This window comes from Rhipicephalus sanguineus, chromosome 3, assembly GCF_013339695.2.
Source record: "Rhipicephalus sanguineus isolate Rsan-2018 chromosome 3, BIME_Rsan_1.4, whole genome shotgun sequence".
NCBI lineage: Eukaryota > Metazoa > Arthropoda > Arachnida > Ixodida > Ixodidae > Rhipicephalus > Rhipicephalus sanguineus.
The window spans coordinates 148,861,864-148,886,320 of record NC_051178.1 but is presented as its reverse complement, the minus strand read 5'-3'; the positions used below and the strand labels follow the sequence as shown (position 1 = coordinate 148,886,320).

Genomic DNA, 24,457 nt, shown 5'->3' with positions numbered 1-24,457 from the left:
GCTTCCTTCAGGGCAACTGGGACTATCGACAGAGGCGATCCATGCTGGAGAAGCAACAGGTTTTTGTGAACCACTTGGTGAACATCATGAAGATTGTTGCCAGAGAGAACGGGAACAGGCAGAAAAAGGTGATTTTTACAAGTATATATCCGCATGACTGTTCACTTATCACGTGAGAAATGGCAGGTGTTCTCTCATGATGAACATGTGATACAAAACAAAATATAGCGTTAAAAGTAGAGCTGTGCAAATAGCAAAATTTTGGGTGTGAAGCGAATTCGAATATTGAAGTGTGAGTGCGAATCGAATCGAATATTTCTCGAATATTTTTAGAATATTTTTCGAATACTTTGAAGCTAAATTGCATAAAAAGAAAGTTTGAGTGGATTCCTAAGCGTATTCTTATGAGATAGCAACATGAAAGTGTTTCTTTTCACTAGGTTGAAGCGCAATGTAGAGGCCGAATTGTATTTATGGACATGATTTGATGCAGCCAAAGTGTTGCCGACAACACTTTTACACGTGATAGGCAAAGATGCCATTTCCTCAGCCTCTCCTCCTCTTTCAACTTCTGTGGAAGCCCAACTGATGTGGTGGACAAGGGTGTGCTCCCTTCAAGTCCGGAGTTCCAAATCTGCCTCGTAGACATCAATATATAATATCTGAAATTTTGGATGCTAAAAACTTCGGCGTCCGATTTTTCGGACTTCCTGCCCAAATTTCAGGTCCAAAACATCTTTAATGGAGCCCCCACCTCTGCCACATCTTTCATCTGCATGTTGGAACCAGCGTTTTCTTGAGTTAATGCACTTGATACCGTAACGGAGCGTGAAAAACAGCTTTGCCGCAGTGCGGGGGTGTGATGAGGTGAAGCATATTGAAAATCTAGGGACCACTTCCAATCTGCCGTTGACTGTCTCTTGGCAAAATTCGACCGTAACGAAGCGTGCCGCAATGCGGGGGTGTGATGAGGTGAAGCATATTGAAAATCTAGGGACCACTTTCAATCGGACATTGACTGTGTCTTGGCTAAGTTCGACCGTAACGGAGCTTGAAAGGCAGCTTTGCCGCAATACGAGAGTGTAATGAGGTGAAGCATATTGAAAATTTGAAGGGGTCACTTTTAATTGGACGTTGACTGTATTTGTCTTTGGGATGTCTGAATAGTAAAATTCCGGTGCGAATCGAATCGAATAGCAAACACTATTTGAAAAATATTCGAAATTTTGAATATTCGTACGCCCCTAGTTAAAAGGTAATTGTTTTTATTTGTTAAAAAGATGGAAGCACGTTGGAATATTTGTGAGCTTTCATTAGTGAAAGTTGGTGTGAGCACAAGAGACCTAAAGGAAAATATGCCTCAGCTAGTGTTGTGGTGGTCTTTTGTCTCGCAGGTGTACAGACTACTGCAGGTTCGGGCTTAGTGAGCCTATCGTTGCATCAGCTGTTGTCTCGCCTAGTTTAGTGTGTTGCTGCACACACACACACACAGCCTGCGAAGGCGACAATTGCTGCGTGCCGAGAAGCACAATACTGCTTTCAAGTTACAGGAAACATGCTTATTTGCCCCCACTGCAATGTCACTGTGTGTGTGCACAAGTCCAGTTGGGGAAAACAGTGTAGGCAATGCTTAGGTGATATTGACAACGGAAACCAGTTATAACATAATCTTGACAGTGGAGTGGAGCCTGTAGCTTTTGTTGCCATCAGCAAAAAAAAGTATGTGTGCCATCGATGACAGGTATGTAATGTGTTCCACATTTTGGTTGCACTTGATTAGTATTCAGACTTCCCTGTGGCACCATCACATGGCTGAAATAGCCAATGTTACTAATTACAGAGCAATGCCACTCAGTGCTTGTCTCCGTCTTCATAATGGTTCAAGTTGCGATCCTGTTTATGTGAGACTTATGGCAGTGCCCTTTGACTGCACAGATGGAGAAGCTGCATGCGCTGCTGTTGGAGCAGGAGTCTCAACAGCTCATCCGATTTCCGGAGCCAATGCCCTTGCCCCTGGACCCCAGCGTGCGAGTGCGCGGCCTAGTGCCCTCCAAGGCAGCGCTCTTCAAGTCGGCCCTCATGCCCTGCCCGGTTGAGCTTCCTGACCGATGACGTCGAAGGTGGCGAATACGTTGCCATCTTCAAGCATGGCGACGACCTACGCCAGGACCAGCTAATTCTGCAGACCATCACTCTTATGGACAAGGTCAGTTGGACAAACTTCCATATTATAGGTGGGTCAGCAATCATGGGGTAGCCAGTTTTGCTTATATTACAAGCAGATGCCGGCTTCAAGTATGTGAAAAATTGGGTTAATTGGTAAACCAAAGCCTCGGGGAAAATGAGTAGAGGGCGAATGAAAATTAAAATAATGCTGTAACCACTAGTGACTTTACCATTGTAGTAGACTCTCAGTAAACGAAAATCTCTTAAAACGGAATTGCTGCTTAATTTGGAAGATCTGCCTCTAATATGAGTGCTTTCGTACTTTAATTCTGCGCCCCTGTTCATCTGTCAGTAAACGGAACTCCTGTTAAACGAAACATATTTTTTGAGTTTCTTCAGGTTCCATTTAACGAGAGTCTACTGTATTTTCAGTTAATTTGCTGAGGTGATTAGCTAGAGATTTAGATGGCTTGTTTCTAGCATGAATATAATTTAAGGTTCTGCTTGCTTGCACTTGTAGCATAGGTCTCTGTCAAGAGCTGCTCGGTGTGTTACTGCACGTTGTGCTCTGGTTCATTTTTTGCAAGTAAAATGCAGCGGTTGCCTTTCTCACAGTAGTCTCGTGTTAAGCATGCAAGTTCTGTGAGTTGTCATCCACTGTTGAGCCTTCACAATGGAACTCCAATATGTGTCACTTGTAGGCTATGGCATTGTACCACTGAGTAACGTGTTGTCAGTTCAGTTCTTTGTTATAGCAGCAGCCTTTTGAAAGTTGAATCCAAGAATGTGCACTGATATTACAGTGCAAGTAGGAAAATTTCAGGTGCTAAAAATATTTCATAGTGCTTGTGTTCCTTTGAAACATCCAAGGTAGTTAAATTAGTTCTCTATTGCATCAAGCTTGTTTCGGATGGTGTTACTTTTTAAATTCCTTTCCTAAGGCGTTTACTTGTGAATTGAGGAAGCCTGAGCTTGAATGTATGAGGAATGAATGTGGCTACATTTAGGTGCAACTTTTTTGAAGGAGGAAGGGCAGGGCCGATCCGAAGATACCAAAAAAAGGAAGGGCTTTGGGAAATATGCTGGCATTAAGGAGGGGTTACACTCAGAGCATTGTATAATATTGTATTAATGTTAGATTGTATTATTGTATAATATTGTATAACATTGTATTATCTTGAGCTTTTTTACAGCAATTTAATGTAGTGACTGACATACCGCTTATTGCGATACATATAACACCAAGACTCCACACTCTGTAAATGCTTGTTAACACAAATGGGATGCTTCGAACAAATATTTACATTTGTAGAACATTTAGAAAATGCTTTCTGGTATTTGACTTGCTATTTTCCTTGTTTTTTTCAGTTGCTGAGGAAAGAGAACCTTGATTTAAAGTTGACCCCGTACTGTGTGCTAGCCTCAAGCACAAAACACGGTATGAGTGTTCACTGGCTTGCATTGTTTACTTAGGTAATATAGCACACTGGTAGCGTTCTCTATTCTAGTGGTGTTGCAGCCAAGCTTTGCCACTCTATACCAGCTTAAAAGGTCCTAAAAGGGGCCCTATGCACCTTTGGAACTTAGTGAGTGTACTTAACACTTTCTAAAGTGTAGGGAAACAAAAATCACGGTTACCTATGTGCGAGATTGCTAGACAGTGTTATTCAAGCAACACCAAGAGTTGTGACCAAGAGATGTCAGTGACTCAGTGACATTTAAAGGGGTCATGACCCACTTTTCCAAGTAATGATCTAATGACATCAGTATCGGAGTTTACTGCCTCCCGAATCGATTGCTGCAAAAATTTCTCGAATCCGTCAAGAATAAGCTGAGTTACGGGGGTTTGGCACACGCTCTCAGCGCTTTCTCTCTTTTCTCGTGCCGACGAGCGCACTGGAAGCTAGACAGGGAGGGATGGCACGTGGGTAAGAAGTTACGTCAGCACGCGTCATGAAACGCAATCGCTCTCCCGCTGTCATTTGCGTGCGCGAGTGCGGCTACCGTGTAACTTTAGCAGACTGAGGAGTGCGGCGCGGGCAAGTGGCGGCACCCCGTGGCAAGAAGCGCATCTCATCCGGCTATCGGCCAATAAGCATGCTATATCTCTTGCGATGTAAACTGGTAGATCCGCGACGTCAACGTGCAGACGCCCCGCCCACCGACGAGAGTGAGAACCGGCCTCTGTTTGAAAAGAGGGCGCCTGAGGAAACGGCAATTTCGCGCTCCACTTGTGGCCTTTACGCGGCGCGCACGACTGTAATATTTTGCAGAGCAGTTCATAGCTGTGTCAGCTTTCCGTAGGATGTGTTTTTTCAACAAGCCCAAGGGGTGCTTCATGACCCCTTTAACAACAAGAAAGCATTGCCGATGTGTAAAGGAAGCACATGTGGACACACGGGCCCAATGTTATCACACTGCATGTTGTGGGGAATCACAATCTCATGTCAAAAAGAGCCAAAAATCTCTTGCTCTCGCTTTGCAATGTTATCATTAGCTACGCATCAGGCAAGCATTCACAGTGAGGCTATTATCGTTAATTTTTAGTGAAATAAAGTAAAACTATACAAGTCTGTTATACAGTAGAACCCCGCTGATACGTTTTTGAAGGGACCGTAGGAAATAAACGTAAGAGACGGGAAACGCAAGAGCCGAAAAACAGGAAAAACGACAAAATATTTAGTGGTACAGAACTTTATTTCAATGCTTACGAGCAGCACGAAAATTGGCGCGCTCAGCCGCGATCTAGTCGACGGATAGAAACGCGGAGCTGGGGACGGCCTCATCCACAGAAATGTAATCAACGTATGTGATTTTTTAAGCACCAACAGCTGTAGGCATGAAAGAACTAAGCACACGCAATCACGACCAGCGCGGCGAGTCCGACCGCGAACCGCGCGCACGACCATGCGAGCTTCAACCAGCTCGAACTCCCGTCCTCCGACAAATAACGATGATGATGAGTCTATGCCAACGCGATGGCAGAAGTGAATGCCAATCTCGAAGGCCTTGCTTTCGAGAGCAATTACGTCATAGACGCCATGTTTGTGCAATACAAATCTCGGAGGCGATACTTTTGTTTGCGTCAATTGAAAGAACCTGTTGCTTGCGCCTCTAATGCGGCTAATGTTTCGGTCAAACCAGGAAAAGCTGCGTGAAAATGCACTATGGCCGCTCTCTTCGGTAGTCACTCGGTCGGCTCCGAGCACACTTCGCGACGTATCATACGGGAACGGTCCGACAGTTACGACGTAACAGCGGGGTTCCCAATACATTGTATCCTATGGGAGCTATGCCGGGACCGGCGGAAAACGACGTAACAGCCGGGAAAACGCAGCAGTGAGGAACGTAACAGCGGGGTTCTACTGTATCTCAGAAAGGTGGAAGAAGTATTTGATCTCTGCTCTTTCAGTCTTGATAAGTGGTCGCCTGCTTAATGTTTCGTTCTTTCTTCCAGTCTTGCAAGGTGGTACCCAGCATACTAATATGCACGCTCATTGAAACACTGCGCGCCCAAATTGGTCGCTTGCCTCGTGCTGAATAAGCTACAACATCAATTCCCATTGTCACCTCTGAGTCCGCATGTACAGTCCTCGCGGATTGAAACAATACATGAAAACTTTTGTTATAACAACTGGTATGCTCAAGTGATTACCCAGGAAAAATTAAAACTGGAAAAAACAGCACTGGACACGGGACAGACAAAGGTGCTGATTGATTAAGACTGGAACAAATAGTGCTAAACACGGGACAGTGAAACAATGACAGACAAGCTATATTGTCTGTCCTTCTTTTACCGTCCTGTGTCCAGCGCTGTTTGTTCCCGTCGTGTACCAACCAGCCTACCTAGTTAGGTGCACTCAAGCAGAAGCAACAGAACACTTCTGAGACATTGCCATTTTTCCTTTTTTCTTCTGCGAGTTGAAAATTTTTGTACATGTGTTCATGATGTAAAAAAGCATACTATGTGAAACAGTACTGTTTTCGTTCTTCTCTAAAGAACGCGTGTCACTTTCTGAGCTGTTGTTTCTTGCAGGGTTTGTGCAATACATAGAATCAACGTCTGTCGCCGATGTCCTCAGAACGGAAGACACCATCCAAAAGTTCTTCCGGAAACACGCTCCCTCTGAAACAGGCCCGTACGGCATCTCTCCAGAAGTAATGGACACGTATGTCAAGTCATGTGGTGAGCCTGTGTGCTAAAACTCGTAATAATGTGAAACGATGGTATTGTTTTCAAACATTTCATGTTGGCAGCAGTGTTGCAGAATGGGCGCCTCCATTCCATTCCAATTCCATTCCGGGGAATTAGCACTTGCCGCAACTACATTCCTTTCAATTCCTCGGAATGAAAAAACATTCCTTTCAATTCCTCGGAATGAAAAAACTTAGCCCATTCCCACCCCGGGAATGGCCGGGCAGTTCACTTCCATTCCTGTAATTCCTCAACGTAGGAAAGGTATCTTGATAGTTTTATCGAGCTAAGAATGAACGCCCCTGCCGCCACAGTGATCCTTATCTCACTGCTCGTGAGATAAGGATCAGGCTGTGCGTAGAGTATTCGCCACTTTCGTGTTGGGGTATCAATGGGAACAAATGCGCAGAGGTAATTTGTTTCTCCCTTCAGTATCTGCTGGGATAATGCATTTGTTTGTACACTAACTCGTGCCTCGGTTTCTCTTTTACAAATTGGCAGATCGTTCACACTTTTACATCGCGCCTACCCTTGGCTCTGGCTAACTAAAGGTGGACCTAGAGAATGCGTTGTGGCCTTCGGTTTCGAAAAAACATGTACTCAGGTCTACATGACTAATTTGAGCATGATATTACAGTAGTAGTAATTAAGGGTGCAGCAAAATACGTTCCTCCCCAATGCCCTCATTACTTTATTGTTAAATTCGAGGCTCTGACTTACTAAGTCTTGAAGCTTGAAAAACAGCGCGTAGACGAAAACATGCTTATTTTTGGAAAAAGACTCAATTCCATTCCCATTCCATTCCGGGGTCGCGAAAATGTGGAATGATTACGGAGTCATTCCAATTCCGGAGTGGACCCTCCGCAACACTGGTTGGCAGCTTTATGGACTTTACATCAGTGTACTGTGCTATAATGCACTGATTTATTCCTCTTCTCATGGTTACAAATTGCCTAGGGCACTTGGTTTCCAGCGGACTGTGCCTGACCACACTTAATTAAGCCTTGTGACTGCACTTGCCCTGCATTCAAGTCGCATGTGTTTGCTTTAAAGAATGGCTGGAATAGTTGTGTTAAAGAACTTGCAGCCATTATATTGACTTCTCCTGCTCCATGTTTAATGTCGATTGTTCCTAATGTCTCTTTTTCTTTTTGCAGCTGGTTACTGCGTCATCACATACCTGCTCAGTGTTGGTGATCGGCATCTTGACAACTTGCTTCTAACAAAGACAGGTATGCCATGATTTGATTGCTTTGCTGGAAAGCAAGGTTTGTGGCACCTCTGAAATGTGCAGCTTGCTTTTGCTCTGGTGACATGCGCATTCGTGTGTCTGCATGTGCTCACTGTGCAATTCTTGAGTGTGAGCACCATCCTATTAGAAAGCTTGGCATTGTTGTGTTGTAGCAAGAAAATTTTAAAGATCAGCAGCCAGGGGAAGTGGGTGGGAGTGCATATTTATCTGCTGGCTTCTCTAAAAAGTGTTGATTTGTAGACATCCACCTTCGTAAAATGCAAATCTTTTGCAGCATTTTAAAAACTTGTGTGAAAAACATTTTAAAGACAATTTTTTCGCGTCGAGTCGCGTCACTTTCTCACATTGTGCATGTTTCCACCCTCTTCTTATGGCCAATTTCAGAGATAATGGCCTAGAAATATGCATTGATCCAAAGCAGGATCGGATATCGATATCAGCAATGCAGAGGGTGCTCTTGCATTCTTCCTTCATGGCAGCTAGTGTTTTGAGATGCTACGGGCCTGATTATAAACGATACTGTTAATACACACCGTTCTCGCAACAACATGCTCCGGATGACATTGTTTTTTATAGCCTGAAACTGACCTTTGCATTGCCTTCTAATGCTGTTCTTGCTTTTTAAAAACGACTTCTCTTTTGCTGTTATCAAATACTAAGCTGTACAATGTGCCACAACACTAATAAAATATATTCTGACATGAAGCCAGAAAGAAGAATGTGGCACTGTGCAAGTAATTTGATTATTTATCCCACCATTTCCCATGAAAGCTGGCCCTTAAACAAGCGAGGGTGTTTTTGCTGTCCTGTACAAAAAGAAACGCTATTTTGAAGTACAAAATCTTAATTGCAGCAGGATTTCACAATTCATGGTGCTGCGCGATTGTTAAAATTTTCTACGCAGTGTTGCACCTATGCTGACATAAGTTTTACCTGGATGTTACATTTTAAGAAGGGTGCTTTTTCATCCACTTCAATTCCTTTCACTTTAGGTCATAATCATTACACTACAGTTAAAAACAACAAATATTGTCCCCCATGCTTTCCTTGGCTTAATTGTCCATTGGTTTCATTGGTTGTGCCTAACAAAGAAAACGAGCCCCTCGAACAATTCCCCTTCTTTCACATGTCACTTAGCCCAGTCATGTGGTCTTACTATTGCAGTATGCAACTGTAGTGTCAAGCCAGTCAATCTTTCACGTTTTGAGCATACCAGGTAGTCGTGAAAGCTTACTAGCAAAGGTCACATGTGTTGTTCAGCATTTTTTGGGTGTCTGAAGAGGTCAGAAAGCACCGACTTTCACTCCAGGAAAGCTGTTCCACATCGACTTTGGCTACATCTTGGGTCGTGATCCAAAGCCACTGCCGCCACCCATGAAACTGAGCAAGGAGATGGTGGAGGCCATGGGAGGCATCAACTCTGAGCACTACCAAGAGTTCCGCAAGCAGTGCTATACAGCCTTTCTACATCTACGCAGGTGAGCCAGTGGTGTGGAGGTTTCATTTCAGTAAGGTTTTTGCTGGGCTGCTGGATGCAAACTTGATGGCAAACTCAGTCTCACGTTAAAGGAGGTTCGGCGCTGGAATTGAAATTGCTTTTAGGGTGGGCATGATGAAACATTAGTTTCATTGAACAAGAAGGTGCATTTTCATTCACAGTAGCCAACACGTAAGCATTCAGCCCTCATATTTTTTTTTCAGGCACGCTAACCTGATCCTGAACCTGTTTTCACTGATGGTCGATGCAAGCGTACCCGACATTGCACTTGAACCTGACAAGACTGTAAAGAAGGTGAGGTTTCCGCGGGCAACTTATACCTTTTCTGTAATGCGGTAAAAGTTTTTTAATTCGGCTCATGGGACCGGAAAAATTGTCCGAATTAACTGAATGCCAAATTACTGAAGGTATCAAGGAAACAATAAACAAATGTCTGTTACATCGATATGTAAGTCCTGTACTTATTTTGCATAAGAGCTGTGTAAAAGCCGCAATCTTTATCATCCTGCAACTTCGTTCACAGTTCAAACACTGCGCCAGGCTTCCCGGTTTAATTAGCCCGAAATGCGCTCTGCAGTCATCTCTTATGACGTACCGCCACCACCAACACAATGCGCACGTGATGATAGTTTTTTCGCAGGTAAAATAGCCAGCAACTGATATGTGGTTTGTCCATCGTGATGGAGCAAGCGAGTTTTATGCAAGCAGGCTGACCATGGCTATTATCTTCAACAATTTTTGTCACGTTTGAGTATTGCGACATCGTGCGCGCATTACATGAAGTTCAAACGAAGCTGCTGTGTGCCGGATCCGCACATGGACAAAACTGTGGTCACCATGCATAAGGTCACCAGCTGATGAAGATAGCGATCCGGACAGTGCCACCTCGTTTTGGTTGTCTTCAAATGCTGTTTTCGCTCTTCTGCGTTGAACATTTGCGGCACTTTGCACTCAGTGCGCTCCAAGGATCGTCCGAATTAATCGGGTTGCGGCCAATATGATCGAATTAATGAGTTTGATGCCATTAAACAGTGCATATGCTGGCCGGGACCAGGGAATACGTTCGAATGATCTGATTTTCTGAATTAACGAGAGTTGAATTAACGAGCTTTTACTGTATTACCTGATGTTTGAGTGAAAAAAAGTAGCTAGCTGTTGTTCAAGATATGCCTATAAGTATTAGCAGTCCTGAGAATAGCACCGTTTTAGAGATATTGTTGCCAGGAAAATTCGCCACGAGGTACTTCGGTGCTGTTGGTACGGTAGTTTTGCTCAACAATTAGTGCACAAAAATCTTTCATCTTGTGGTGCTAGGGCTACGCATCTGCTATTTGTCTTGTGCTACAGGTTTTTAGTTGTGAAAGCTTTCACTTGCTCGCTTGTTTTGAAATCCCATCTTGGGGGTGGGGTGTGCAGGTGCAAGACAAATTTCGGCTGGACCTGACGGACGAAGAGGCAGTTCACTACATGCAGAATCTGATTGACGTCAGCGTCTCGGCTGTTATGCCAGCACTCGTGGAGCAGATTCACAAGATCGCTCAGGTGAGACACGAAGGCTTGTGGCACACATTTGGTGTCTGGCACTGAAGCTTCATACAATGCATTTTCTGACTTCACCATTTACCAGTTCTAAAAGAAGAATCTGATGCCAATGGAATGCCATATTTAGGTGCATGTAAGCCACACGAGCTGCTGCATATGCCGTTTGGATGTACGCAAAACAACCTCAGATGTTGTAGAGGATAGGAGCAGTCTTCTATGTTATAGATTTAATATGTTGCAATATTGTTAATATAAGTTTAGTAATCACTGTTTTCATTTATTCTCTTTGTAAAGTTCACTCACTGCGATCTGACAGCAAAGCAAAGCACACTTAAATGCAAATTTATGTGTCTGCTTAGGCCCCACACATGGTCTAGTGCTGTAGTAATGGGGAGTGTATTGCATTCATGGTACAACTTTAGCTGTTATGTATTGCATATGCGAAAATGCAGTACTTGTCTCTATAACTTGCTCATTCCCACGTGCGACTAGCACCGGTGGCACGACCAAGTTAGTCACAAGGTGACTGGTCAGAAATGGCCGTGTTGGTAGCAAAGCGACTGCTTTGGCTCGGTTGCTCGCTGCTTGATTTCTCAGTCATGCAACTGCAGTAGCAAGCCTCTGAACCAATCACATGCGCAGGAACAGGACGTTGGCTTATTTTACGGGGAAATGGCAACGCGAGCAGACATGAAATCTGTGTGGGAACAGGTGTAGGTCATGATTAAAAAACTTTGAGCGCGCAAAAGGACGTAGGACCAGAAGAAACACAAACCACAACCTTCTGGTCCTACGTCCTTTTGCGCGCTCAAAGTTTTTTAATCATGCGTTACCACCTAGCCCACCTAGCCATTTTGTTACAGGTGTAGGTCACACGAAGGTGTGAACATTGGTTGCACAGAGTCGCTTTTTGATCTCCAGTCACAAATGGTCGCGTGACTGGTGCTAGTCACAGGTGTGAATGAGCCTTGACAGCACCGATTATGTATTTTTTAATTACCATTCTATATTGGCCGTGAAGTGTAGAAATGACTCTTGTGTCAGCCGAGATTGCGATTGTATGCTTTTGTCATTTTATAAAGATGATACAGTAATCCCTCGTTAACTCGAAGCCGTCAAATCCGAGGAAAATTTCGAGATAAGCGGTATTTCGAGTTAAGCAAAACACCAAAAATGTTTGCCCAGGTCACTGTAAAAGAAAAGCCAGTGCTGCCGGGAAAAGCTCCATTGCATGAGACAGCTACCGTAGTAAAGGCACAAGAATTCGGAGGGAAAAAAATTTATTACCGAGGACCAAAAAACTGCGTGATGCTCGCCTGTTTCGCGTTCGCGTTCGAGAAAGGGGTTCTCCAGTTGCTCAACACATCGCATGAGCCATTGGTTGCGACTGCTGCATTCAACCTTGTTGCGGAGCAAGCGCAGCCTGTTGCATGTTTCTGTCGTCGTAGGCACTTCTCGAGGCTCTTCCTATTCTGCACGGTCATCTGCGTCGTTCACTGCCATCTCAACGATATCGGCGTCTGACAGCATTCCGGTAACGGGGAGGTTCGCCTCGTAGAGTGCATACTCCTCAAAGGCAATCTCGCCGTCTTCAGTATCGCTCACACAGCCAGTTGCCTTGCGCACTTCATTGCACAGCTCATCACAGCCGTTGAATTCTGTGCCAATGTCTTCTTTGATCGATTCCAGGGCACGAGAAAACCCTGCATGTGCGAAACAGTTAGCGGTCAGTGCTGCTTCGACGTCCGGGAATTTGGACGCTTGAATGCACTTCCGCTTGCTTGAGAAGCTTTGCTCGAAGCCTTCCGAAACCTTTTGTTTGTTCTTAAGCACTGTCGAGAGGGTTGACAAAAGGATTCCGAATTCTTTGGCGATGTACGACTTGCTTCGACCTGCTTTTTCGACTTCCTTGACTAGCGCAACTTTTCTCTCCAATGTCAAGAGATTTGCACTGCTTTGGGCGGGACACCTTGGTCGATATTCAGAAGTGTCCGTTGCACAGACCACTCACTACTCAGCAAAACTAAACTCAAGATGCGTCGTGCGCAGATCGCAGAGAAAACAAAGAATACCAGCTCGCACCTGACGGGCGCACGCTGCACACGCCGCCCACCGCGCATAAGTCGTGCGCGGGTGCGCACACGTGATCACTCCCACAGTTGCTTGACAAGGCAGATGGAAACGGTTGCGTCCGTGGGAATTTCAAATTCGCCCTTCACGACCGCGTTCGGCATGTATAGTAAGAGCTAAGCGTTCGCACGGAGCCCTCGTTTCCTGTTGGGAGCGGACCTTGCCTTCTGCCCTCCCGGTCAAGATTTCGAGATATCCGCTGTTCCCTCCGGAAAATGTTTCGAGATAAGAGGGGGTAAATACATAGCACCCATGGGAGGTTAATGCACGGCGAAAAAAAGTTTCGACTTAAACGAGATTTCGAGATATGCGAGTTCGAGTTAACGAGGGTTTACTGTATATTTATGGTGGAAGCTTTTGAACAACTGTGCCCATTTTCTGCCCTGCACGCAGTACTGGAGAAGGTGACACAGGCGTCCTAGGCATGGACACCGTCAGAAGAAGGCTACCAGACAACTGCCCCCGGGAGCCACACACAAGTGGAATGTGCACTGCTCAGAGAAACTGGTGCTGGAATTCCAGCGCTTCCATTGTACATATTTATTGCCGCTGTACAAATAATGAAAAAAAAGAAGAAGAGTAATACCTGAGGCGAATATACAGGCACAGACGTGGCCATCCTTCTTTCTCCGTCCGCATGTCTTCGTTATTCCACCTAACCAAAGATAACAGGTCTGTAGACCAAGTACTACACCGATCTCGCCACATTTGGGGCATGTACGTACCTGTCTTCCCGGCACTGTGATGCCAGTAGCCATCGCCGCCCTTCCGTTACATTCAAGCTAAAGGCAACCTTCGGCAGAATGCCCAGGCTAGTGGCATTGTGGGTTTTGCCAGTGTGTTGGTGGTGGGATATTTCGGCATAAGTGCGCTTGCTTGACTGTGTCCCTACTGTACAGTTGTCGAATCATAGTGGCGAAACCTGACACTGGTGGAAAATGAAAACCAGTTGAAACTTACGGAAGTGTTTAAGAACGAGCGCATTTTGAAAGTGCATGAATTAAATATCATTACCGGTGAGGCTGCTTGCCGATGCAGTTGCAATGCTTGTGTGTGTTTTGTTGTATTTACTCATTCATCAATACACAGCTTAATCCTTTAAGTACAGTATAAAATATTTTTAAACTTAAAAGAAAGCTGGAATGTTCTTTTACCTGCAGACAAGTCTGATGAGACAATATGTGAAAAATTTTTATCAGGAGCAGATTTGCAGCATTTTGTTTTGGAGCATGACATGTAGCAGCGCATTGGTGCTGTGAAGGATGCCATTTTAAAGTATGTATGTAGGCGGCTAACATCAAAACAAGTGATCTGCCCTCAGCCGTACTCTGCAGCTACTCCGTGCAATATCGGACGTTATATACAAACAAGCTCAGAATACTCGTGCACCACTTTGTAGTGCGGAGCATCACAAGAGCTCAAATCTTAAACTGCATGCACGACATAATATCCCGGACAAGCTGGTCTCTTTTAACGGTCTTTTTTTTTGTAAGTAGAAACTATGCATTTGACAAGCTTGGCTAATCTTTTGTCCTTAACTGCTTAACCGTTCCGGACGAGCACAGCTCATCCTTGCCGAGCTGTCCCTAAACCAATTTGGACGAGTGTAGCTCGTCAGCTTGAGATGACTCCTCCCTATCAGCCTTTTGAACCAGACACACTCGTTTGCAGGCCAGTTCGTGTCGCTTCAGATGGCAGCACCGACCTGGTGATTTCTTTTTCTTCCAGTCGCTGTTTCTCATTTTTTTGGCAACTTGCGTTTCAAAAATGGCATTTGGCAGAGGTTGCACATGTGTTCTTGGTCCATCATCGTGGAAAAGCTTGTTGATTACCAGAAGGTAGCTGGCCTTTTTCCATGAGCAGTTAACAATAAACTTCATTATGCTGAATTTAACTTAGCAATTGCTTTAATTTTTTTTTCAGCAGCAAGAACTTGCTTTTTAGGTAGGACATATTCCATATCAGCTCTAAAAAATTAAGCATTTCTGCGGGAACAATTATCAAAATATCAAGATGGTTAACAGGTTATAAAGGGCTAATTCAGAATGTTCACTTGCAGAAACAGAAATAGGCAATGACACGTTTGTTACATTTTATTAGGGCATACCGAGTATGCCAAGAAACATCATTCACGTTTGCTATGAGTAACTAGTACTTGCACATTTTTCTCTTTTGTACATGAAAGCACACAATAGATTAGTATTAACAAATGGCTTGTCCCAGGAAGGAATTCATAGGCACAAACCAAGAACACCGAGGATAGAAAAGACATGCACAAACGCACTAGCTATGCACCACCTAGGCCGACAGCAGACATTGTGAAATGGCTTGTGACGCAAGATATTTTGCTGGAAATCTACAGAGAATCATTTGATTTGTTTTAACACTGTTTCAAAATGGTCTATTGTGTGGAAGTTTAAGTTGTTACCATAGCATAGTTTATTTTTCCAGACCTATTCGTAACCGCTTGAGGCTGTGAAAGCGTTTATCTACCAACTGAACATAGGTCGGCAAACTCACTCATGAGTCGACTCACTTGGACTCAGATAGAGCCGTGAGTCTGAGCGAGTCCGAGACAGTAATATTTTGGTGAGTGAGTCCGAGTGAATGCGGCTAAGAAAAATTTCAGTGAGTGTGAGTCCGAGTGAGCTCTAAGGGCAAAATATATTTCATGAGTGAGCCTGAGTGAACTCCACATTTTTTGACGACCTATGCAACTGAAGCGTTGTTAATGGGAAGTACAGGCTTTTAATAATGAGAAAACACCATTCATGATTCTAGCGAATATGATTTTACTCTATAATTATTGAGTATGACGCATGGCAAGACCTCGTAACAGCCATTGGGACTGCGAGAGAATTCCATTATGGGCACTTGATCTGATGAACAAGGAAAATATGCCAATTACAATGTGAGAAAGGAGAAGCACTTTTGGCAGTTGCTAGAAAGGATACTACAAAGAGTGGATTCTTGTCTTGGGCTGTGTCAAAACAATTTTATACAATGAACTCATGGACGGCGTTCCAGCAATCATCTCTGATGAAATATCATGTCAGACCTCATTCTCTATCATGATACCTTCTACTAGCTTCTGTGAAAGAATATAATCCTAAACATTGATTTCAATGGAAAAAACTAGGACAGTTGTTGGCCTTGAAATTATGTGTTCTATCTCATGCTTGTGCAATAAGTACCATCTGATAAGTTTTGTTAAACGCCAACAGTGTCTCTGCTGTAATGCCTTACCAAGATTATCAAGAGTGTACTCCACACTGTTGCAAACATTGAATTGGCAACTTGCAATGCGCCCAAGGTGCAGCCATTTATGCTCTTACGTGATCTGGGCCTGTTGGTGTGAAATCTTGACTGCGTGATGACCTCTCATCATTTTGTAAAAAAAAAACAAGCATAGGGCATATGTACAAACCAGCGTGAACTAAACGTGTTTGGGCCAAAGAACACATTAAAATGGCTGTATAGAAAGCCGAATGTATGCTAGCAAAGTTTATTAAAATATAAGGGGTACTGTGGACATGGCATCTTGATGCTCGTAAGTTAGGAGACTGGACAGCTTAACGCGACATCTAGATGCACAAAGAACGAATCGTAATACACCCCTTGTCACCGGTTTATCTGACATTTTCACAGGTCCATTAAAACATTGGCAAAGGGCAAGATGAACTGCGATACAAGCTGCAACTTGTTCTGCGCACGTGGAAAATATTTCCAACATGCGTGCCATGTGTGACCAGGAACACTGTTTGCGTGCTGATTTTGCTGCATTTAATGGTCATGGAACGTATTGCTGGTGCCGGACTTCTAAAAATATGACAGTGGCCACCTTTTATATTGATAATTATCTTTGGACAGAACAAGAAACTTTGAACCAGGTGATAAAATTTAAAATTTACAAGCAGCATGGGATATCTGCACGTAGCTTGTTGCGAGCTTGCAAGTAGGGCTTTCTTTGCTTAAATACCACGTGGCATGATCGCATATTCTAAATGCCAAAGATGTGCACTAGTGCGGCACAATTCTAAATGTAGCGATTACCACAAGCGCAGCGCTTAAAGATAAATGTTATCTTCTCTTTGCTCTTTGTCTCAGCTTGCGTCAGGCCATCCTTCTTGGGCATCAGTTTTCCTCCTCCTGTTTGTTGACTGTCGCTGAATGAGATTCATGGAAATATAACAAAAAGGCCATGCAAAAGCACTCATTATACCATCACTAAAGTGTGTGCTGATGTGTGACAAAACAGACTTGACTCTTTCTCTATGTTTAGAGTGAATTGGCACCCCTTTATATAAGGGCACTGTTACACTTGCAACAGACACCAAACATCACAGCAACCTTCAGATGAATGCATAGGAATGAGGGAAGCATACCGTTACAGGAGCAGGATTGAGAAGTAGCACTCCCCAAAAATTCTGCAAGCAAAGTGCACACAGCAGCTCCCCAAGCACTCTGAGCAAGGCTGCCTTTAACCCTAAAGTACAACAGTAAAGCAGCAAGGACTGCAGGCATCACAGCATTGGCAGGGGAGGAAAACATCCACTCTGAATGAGGTTTAGGCCTTGTGTCTCTGCTGCTCCGCCACTGTGCCTCCAGAGCAACCTTTAGGAGTAAAATGGTGAGGCCAGTTTTCCCAGTCAGAAAGCTTGTGTTATACTCTGGCCCATTTGCTGTGAAACACTTGTGAAGGCTAATTTTGTTGTTTTGTATTGGAATGAAACATCAAAAGGAACAGAGCAAACTACAGTCTATCTTTGCCTAGACCACCTTGCGATGAGTGCAATGGCACCCTTTCAGCTGTACGGCCAACTCCATGTCTATTTTCTTGACTGATCGCAAACAAAACACGCCTGTAAGTGGCATCGCGAGAATGCATTGCTATCATCACCAACCTTTTCCAACTTGGCCACCGTGAAGTCAATTTCAGCACTGATTCTTTGCAGCTCCTTATTTCCTTCGGCAACTTGTGCTTCTAATGCATTCGTTTTCTCTTCGCTTTCCTTCAGTGCGGCAGCCAGGTCCTTTACGTGCCTCTCGTATAATTGCCGTAAATGATCTTGAACATCCTCATCCGGGTTTCCAGATGGCCGCCTTGACGGGGAAAGAAGAGATCAACGTGGTATGAGAAATATGTAAAATAAGATAGCATACGTAACGGAAGCAGTCGTAGTCCCTTTCGTTTGACAGCGCTGGTTTTTTACAAGCACAGCGCACGCAATCCACGGTGTCTGACAGGCAGGCAAGTAACTAGCTGAGGGAGAAATATTGGTGCAGTTTTGCTTACCAAGCAGGTGTGCCTTTGTATTTCTCTTGCTCTTCGATCAGTTGGCTCAGACTTCTTAACTTCTCGTCCAGTTTTAGGTCGTCAACAATAGCTTTGCTTTCCGCGCTCATGTGCGACAGAAGCTGATCTGCGAGGCTATTAACGCACTTCTCCAACGAGCTCTTCTCGATGCCGTACTTTCGAAGTTCAGGCGGTTGAAGCGCGTGCAAGCACCGCTGCCTGAAACGAATCAACAGTTTACCAAGTTTACACGACGCTTACGCATGCATGCGCACCGTTGTATCATTACCTGAACTTCTCGCACAGGTCTTTGGAAGCTTTGTCGACAGCACGTAGACATCTTTCAGTACGATCGCAGCGCTGTCCATCCATGACTTTTCTCGTCCCTTGTCCTGTTGTTCACTCAGTCTCCTGGGTTCATCAAAGAACGCCGCGATCTTTACCTGCTTTACCTTCTGTTTGCGGTTCGCGCGAACACAGCAACCAACAACAAGCCGTTGCCCATAGAGTTTCTTACTTGCCTCTGGCTAAACGGGCTAAACGAGTCTACATATCACAGAGTACTGGATACAGATCTCAAAGGCTATGCTTGAATATGTCGCAAGCGCAAATTTTTGGAGCCAATTCTACGTCATGGCCGCCATATTTAATCTATCTTTCTTACAAATACCAAATAGTTTTTTTTTTCAAGGTTAAAAGGTTACACGATGAATTATATTATAAATGTGTTATTAATAGTTTGATGGTTTCCGTGACCGTGGTCGTGACTGGAATAATCAAGCCATTTTTACTCCACAAACCAAGCCAAGTAGCTCGTCGGTGGCAACCGGCGAGTAGCGTCTGTATGGCGTCTGTAGTGGAAAATATGAGGCGTGGAACATGTGAAACTCGGTTGATTTTGTGCGATTTTGGGTCCGTATTGTCGAAGCTATCGTAACCTGAAGTAATCTGCTACCGAATGCATTGACGCTTCGTGGAGTTACAGCTGAACTGTCCGTCGAAATGAGTGAGTGTAGCCGACGAACTAGGTGTAATACTCGCTGTCAAGGCGGTTTCGGTGGTGCATTTCAACTCGTTTCGATTTAGCCTGTCTGCGGGAACTTTCACTCGCATCTCCGCCCGAATGAACCTCAAGCTCGCTTAATCAAGTTTCATCGAGTGCGCGTTGCTCTAAGCTTCAACCGTGACCGCTTCGCGACAGTCAAAAAGATGCGCCATAGGTGGTGTCGTATGTTTCTCGGTCTCATATGCGTAAATTTTTTCTCAGTGTTTATTATGTGGATATATCTGGACAGCAAGTGCCCGTGTTACGAGGCATCTCGAGAAGGCGGCGGTGGCGGCGTCAAGGCCTTTGAGGGAGCGGCCCGGGCAGCTCGTCAGCGCTCGGTGTTCGCTGGGCCACAGGACGACTTCGGTGCCGGAGGAGCCTTGAAGATGCGCAACGCTGCTCCCCTGGACGACATCTATGACCTTCCGAACTCCCTCGTCACTCTAGTGCTGCGCGAGTTCGAATTCTACGAACAGGACTTAGTAGAGACCGTTCGATCGTTTCACACGGTATTTCCACGCATGCCGATTGTGCTGGTCGCCGACGACGTGCCTTATCCGCCTCTGAGGTTTCCCCGAGACGAATTCGGCCCGAACGTGACAAGTAATCTCACTCGCCAGGTATCCGGATCGCTACGCCAACGCTACGCGCTTGGAGAACTACGTGAAGACTGATTTAGTGCTGTTCGTACCTGACTCCGTGCGCATGACGCAGCCGGCCATCGTTACCACCATGATCAAACGCATCTTCAAGAACCCGCGTCACATGGTGGCTGTTCGAATCGCGGGCGAGATGCGACGCTGCCTGAACCTAGACGTGAACCTGCGCGAGTGGACGCTAGTGTATCGCAAGGCGTCGCGTACAGCCGAGTCCCAGTGCGATGCGTTTGGGGGCCGACACCTGCTCATGGCCAAGTCCGAACTGGTGCTGTCGCTGAGCGAGCCGCTGGTGCGTCCGTTTCCCGAGGCGCTGTACATACAGACAGCGCTTAGGGACGTGAAGGTAATTGATGTGTTTACTTTGGTCTCATTTTTGAGTCCTTGTTAATTCCAATTGCCTTAAATGAAACAGTATAAAAGTTACTGGTGACCAGGGGCGTTTCGTGCCTCCTTTCTGCCCTCTAATTAATATTATTAGTGTGCATTACTCTCAGCTGCTGCGACCACAGTATCTTACTGCAGCAGTTGTGATCAAAGATTTCGCTATTGTTTTCACAGATTGAAATTGTGGACAGCCTGGTTGCCCAAAACGGCCGCACACTCTTCACGACGGAGCACAATCGAGAGAAATTGCGCGCAGCCACTACAAGTCGTCGTTCCCAGCTCTACGCCAACTTTGGCGTGAAGAAAGTCCATCAGCCCGGTGGGGAAGTCACGTGGCACGGCTGCAAGCGGGACACTCCCCGTTGCTTCGGCACCGTGGTGGATGAGACACCGGACTACCTGTACAAGGGGCGCTGGACGCCGCCGTGTTGCCTGGAAAACTTGCGCCGCACTGCGAGACACGTTTTGCCATACTGGAAAGGTGCAAGACCCGCTACTGGCTCGAGGGGGGTAGCCTCCTCGGCGCTGCCAGGAATCACGACATCATTCCCTGGGACTACGATGTCGACATTGGTGTGTATAGTGATGACGTGCAGCACTGCGAGTGGCTACGGAACTCGCAAAAGGGTTCTGTGATTGATGCTGACGGCTATGTGTGGGAGAAGGCTACTGAGGGAGACTTCATTCGCGTCCAGTACAGCAGTGCCAATCGAGTGCATGTGGATATCTTTCCATTTTACTCCCGTAATGGTGTCATGACTAAAGACACGTGGTTCAAGAGCCATCCGCAAGACAGGGAGTTCCCAGAGCACTTTCTGAAGCCTCTATCTAGTATTCTATTTGTCGGTGTGTTTGCATCAGCACCCAACAACATCACTCAGTTTCTGGAGCTGAAGTTTGGGAAGGGTGTTATAGGGAAGCCCCAGTATCCGAACCCAGCCTTGTTGGCTTATCCAAAAAGCACTAGCACGTAGTGCTAAATGACCGCAATTAGCTGGGGAACTAAAAAAATGGTGATAATAGTTTTCGTTGGAGTTTAGTGCTAGATTTCGGCTTATTCATCTTGAAGCAAAACATTGTGAATGTGCAGCTCTTCCTTTCTCTTTTTAGGTTTTTTCACGCTTCAGCAAATAGCAAACTTAATATATTATTCTATTTGCACATGGCATAATGACAGAATATCAGGCATCTAATCAATCTCTTATTTCATTTTGTCTGGATAACCATTTGGCAGAGTTTTTTCTCCTGAAATGCATCTTGTTCAACCTTTGGGATGTTTTATAAGTGGGTAGCCACAGACAGAAAATACTTATTTAAGAGGCTAAGTAATTATTGAAGGTATGGCACCGTGTCCTCATTGCTGTAATCTCTGTAAATATCACCATCTCAAGCACTTCCTTTTTGTTTGTGAGACTGACCATACATGAGAACAGCACAACGCATTGATAAGTTGTGCAATAATCTATATTCGCTTGGTATACACTTCTGCTTGAGATAGTTTAATTTCATTACATGAAGTGTTATTGACGATAAGCATTTTAGATTTTCTTGTTATATCCAATACTCCATTATATGTTTTCATTGCTTCGACGTTCAACCACACACATTGTGTTTTCTTTATTGCCCTACCTTGTTTGTGTGGTTTAGCGCGAATGCTGTACTATACAGGCCGTCCTGCTTATGTGAGGGAAGCGGGTATAATTACCACATACCACAAGCCTTATGCCTCTTGCTTTGTTGACTAGAAAGAAAAGTTGTTTCTCTAGTCATTTGATCTACTGTGAATAGAAGACCTCACTTAACTCCAGCAGTTGGAAGAGAACCTCAAGAGACGGACTTCCCAGCAGAAAACTCACTCAAGTGAAGCATAAATGCATAAACTTGCAAACAAGTGTTCAAACGTTGCTGCTGTTTGTCCAACTGATTACAATTGTTTGATTGATGTTCAAACAAGACCCATTTCATTTTGTTTTTAACTGTGGCATTCGGCCATGTTTTACACTAACTGGCTGTATGACCAGAATGTGTTTCTGGGATTTGTTTATACCTGCTACGGGGGGGGGGGGGGGGGGGATGGCTTAGTGGCTGTAATGTTGTCGAGTGAGACAAATTTAAATTCTGCTTGGGGCCAAATTTACTTGGGACTAATCCTAAAGAAACAAAAACAAACTAAGCACTAAAGCACAGTCTGATCTTGCCACATTTAGAGGGGGATTAAGTGAAAAAAGTGCTTTTGTGCTTAGTCTTAGGTGCATGCTAATGCACCTAGGTGGTTAACGTTAATTTGGGGTCCACACCTACGGCATGCCTCATAAATATGTTGTCGTTTTGGCGCGTAAAACTTTAGAATAGTTTCTTTTTTGTGGAGGAGTGGGGGTGACATTTATAAATAGTGGGCATGAATGTTGCAGCTATTGACTCATTTTTGTTTACTGTTAATAGTTGTGTTCATAACAGTGGGTTTACGCAGCTTATTTCATGCACAAGACTCATCATTTTCAGAGATTGCATATAATTTATTTTTTATAGTGAATGTACATCTCGAACTGTGTATTTCCACTATCAGTATCAGAACTGTGTGTATTTCCATGGCTAGTAGCTTAATTTGAGGGGATATTTTTCTTAAGAAATCAATAGTACTTTACTGTTCCCTCTCATAAAGATGAATTTGCATATATGTGGAAGGCTAGTTTATGGTAGGACTGGTTCACCTTGTTGTTCATATTGTGGTTCATGGCGTGTTCACCTTTTGTTCATGTGTTCATTTTGCGGTTGTTACTGCAACTTACGTCTCAGCACACTGCCCTGATAACCACAGGTGCTGTCTTACTTCGGAAGTCATACTGAGGGGCCACGTGTACTAGGCCACACCCTTGTCAAATGTCACCCCGGTGCACGGTAATGGTGGCATCCTTCTATTTTTTCTTTTTTTTTTTCAGTTTTGTATCAAAGACAGCTATTTTTGCTTAGTTCTTTTGACTCTTCCACTCATATTTCAAATATTGAAATTAGCTTCGTGGCTCCTCTATATCTACTGATATCTGAAACTAGGTTCTTATGTGGTTTAAGATTTCCTTGCAGATGACCTTTTTTAATGCAAGGTTAATATGTCACACTTGTGTTACTGCGTAGGTGCCTGTTACCATGGGCTTCTCCCGTTTTCGGGTTGCTTATTTTATTTCTAAACTTCCTCCGTAGGTTGCGTCTTGACTTTGGCTGTTTACGTAGCACAATTCCTAGGCCCTATCAAATTTCGAAGAAAAGCTTTTGCCCTATCTTGATGTTTGATAATGTCCATTATTAGTGCTTTATAATGTGGCCTCGAAGTCATGGTTCTTTAATTTTACATAAAACGATTTTCTGAGCAGTGCTTATCCTTATATTTAAACATCATTTCTGGTATGCATCTTTAGATTTATTTGTTCCTGACATTACGGATGTGCTCACTTATGCGGCCATGGGAGCATTTGTGTATGTGCCATTTTTAAGTTTCAATAACTCATCCATTTCAGTGCCAGGCAAACTTCTGTAGCAACACTTATGCAAGACCTGGAGGTATTTTCTCTGAATAACTTGATACATCATGCCTGTCAATTTTCTAGTCATCTTGTAGAATGTTTACATGTATTAAACAACAACAAATGTTTATCCTGTTCTGTCATGTCACTCGTGGCTTAGTAGCTGCAGCATTCTTCTGCTGTACACGAGGTTATGTGGTTGAATTCCTACAAGCAGCAGCTGAATTTTTATAAAAGAATGCGGAAACACTTGCATGCCATCTCTGCTGAGATAGCAATGCTTGTTAAGGAAGTGCAGTTCAAAATTTACCCAGAGCCCCGGCTACAGTATCACTCATGGCCAAGTATCCACTCTTTGCCGTGATGCCTCTAGTTACATTTAATACATAGCTGTTTGTGTCATTTTTTTTGTCATCCTTTTCTGAAATGTCTTTGCCTCTTTGATAAGGAGTAGACATGATAAGATTGTTTTTCTTTCCATGTTATCGTTAATCTGTAATTGTTTTGTTGTCCACTCATGTTGAAGAAGCTGTGATGCAGTTTAATATAGAACAAAATAAAATAGCAAATATTCGTGCACGTTTCCTGTGCATTTGGAAAACGATATCGATCTCCAATTGCTATATTAACATTGAGCGCCGATGTTTTAGACAAGGAATGGATATAACATAAAATACAACAGAGATGATGATAGCATCATCAAAAGGACTTACTGCTTGGCAAATCGGTGTGGTTTACTGTATAATTTTATTTTAATGGCGTGACAGAC

The 24,457-nt window shown here is 44.2% G+C and overlaps 3 protein-coding genes across 3 annotated transcripts in view; 2 read left to right on the top strand and 1 right to left on the bottom strand.

The window, feature by feature from the left end:
* The window catches only part of LOC119387440 (phosphatidylinositol 3-kinase catalytic subunit type 3-like), a 31,006-nt gene extending 17,179 nt beyond the window's left edge, over positions 1 to 13,827 (top strand). The window contains 10 exon segments of the mRNA XM_037654835.2: positions 12 to 128; positions 1,936 to 2,082; positions 2,084 to 2,206; positions 3,535 to 3,604; positions 6,203 to 6,352; positions 7,519 to 7,593; positions 8,923 to 9,091; positions 9,315 to 9,405; positions 10,528 to 10,653; positions 13,177 to 13,827. Of these exon segments, the coding sequence (XP_037510763.1) occupies positions 12 to 128; positions 1,936 to 2,082; positions 2,084 to 2,206; positions 3,535 to 3,604; positions 6,203 to 6,352; positions 7,519 to 7,593; positions 8,923 to 9,091; positions 9,315 to 9,405; positions 10,528 to 10,653; positions 13,177 to 13,191 (1,083 nt within the window). The 3' untranslated portion in view covers positions 13,192 to 13,827.
* A 673-nt stretch (positions 13,828 to 14,500) lies between these two features.
* On the bottom strand, positions 14,501 to 18,608 carry LOC119387442 (polyamine-modulated factor 1). The gene is made up of 4 exons (XM_037654837.2): positions 18,369 to 18,608; positions 18,080 to 18,298; positions 17,688 to 17,886; positions 14,501 to 16,949 (listed from the first exon to the last, which is right to left on the bottom strand). The coding sequence occupies exons 1-4, from the start codon at positions 18,449 to 18,451 to the stop codon at positions 16,887 to 16,889; spliced, it is 564 nt and encodes a 187-aa protein (XP_037510765.1). The 5' UTR covers positions 18,452 to 18,608; the 3' UTR covers positions 14,501 to 16,886.
* Positions 18,609 to 19,081: 473 nt separating this feature from the next.
* On the top strand, positions 19,082 to 21,145 carry LOC119387435 (ribitol 5-phosphate transferase FKRP-like). Its single transcript, XM_037654832.2, is given in 4 exon segments — positions 19,082 to 19,726; positions 19,728 to 20,129; positions 20,345 to 20,630; positions 20,633 to 21,145. Coding segments are annotated over 4 exon segments (1,638 nt in total). The 5' UTR covers positions 19,082 to 19,288; the 3' UTR covers position 21,145.
* The last annotated feature ends 3,312 nt before the right edge of the window (positions 21,146 to 24,457 follow it).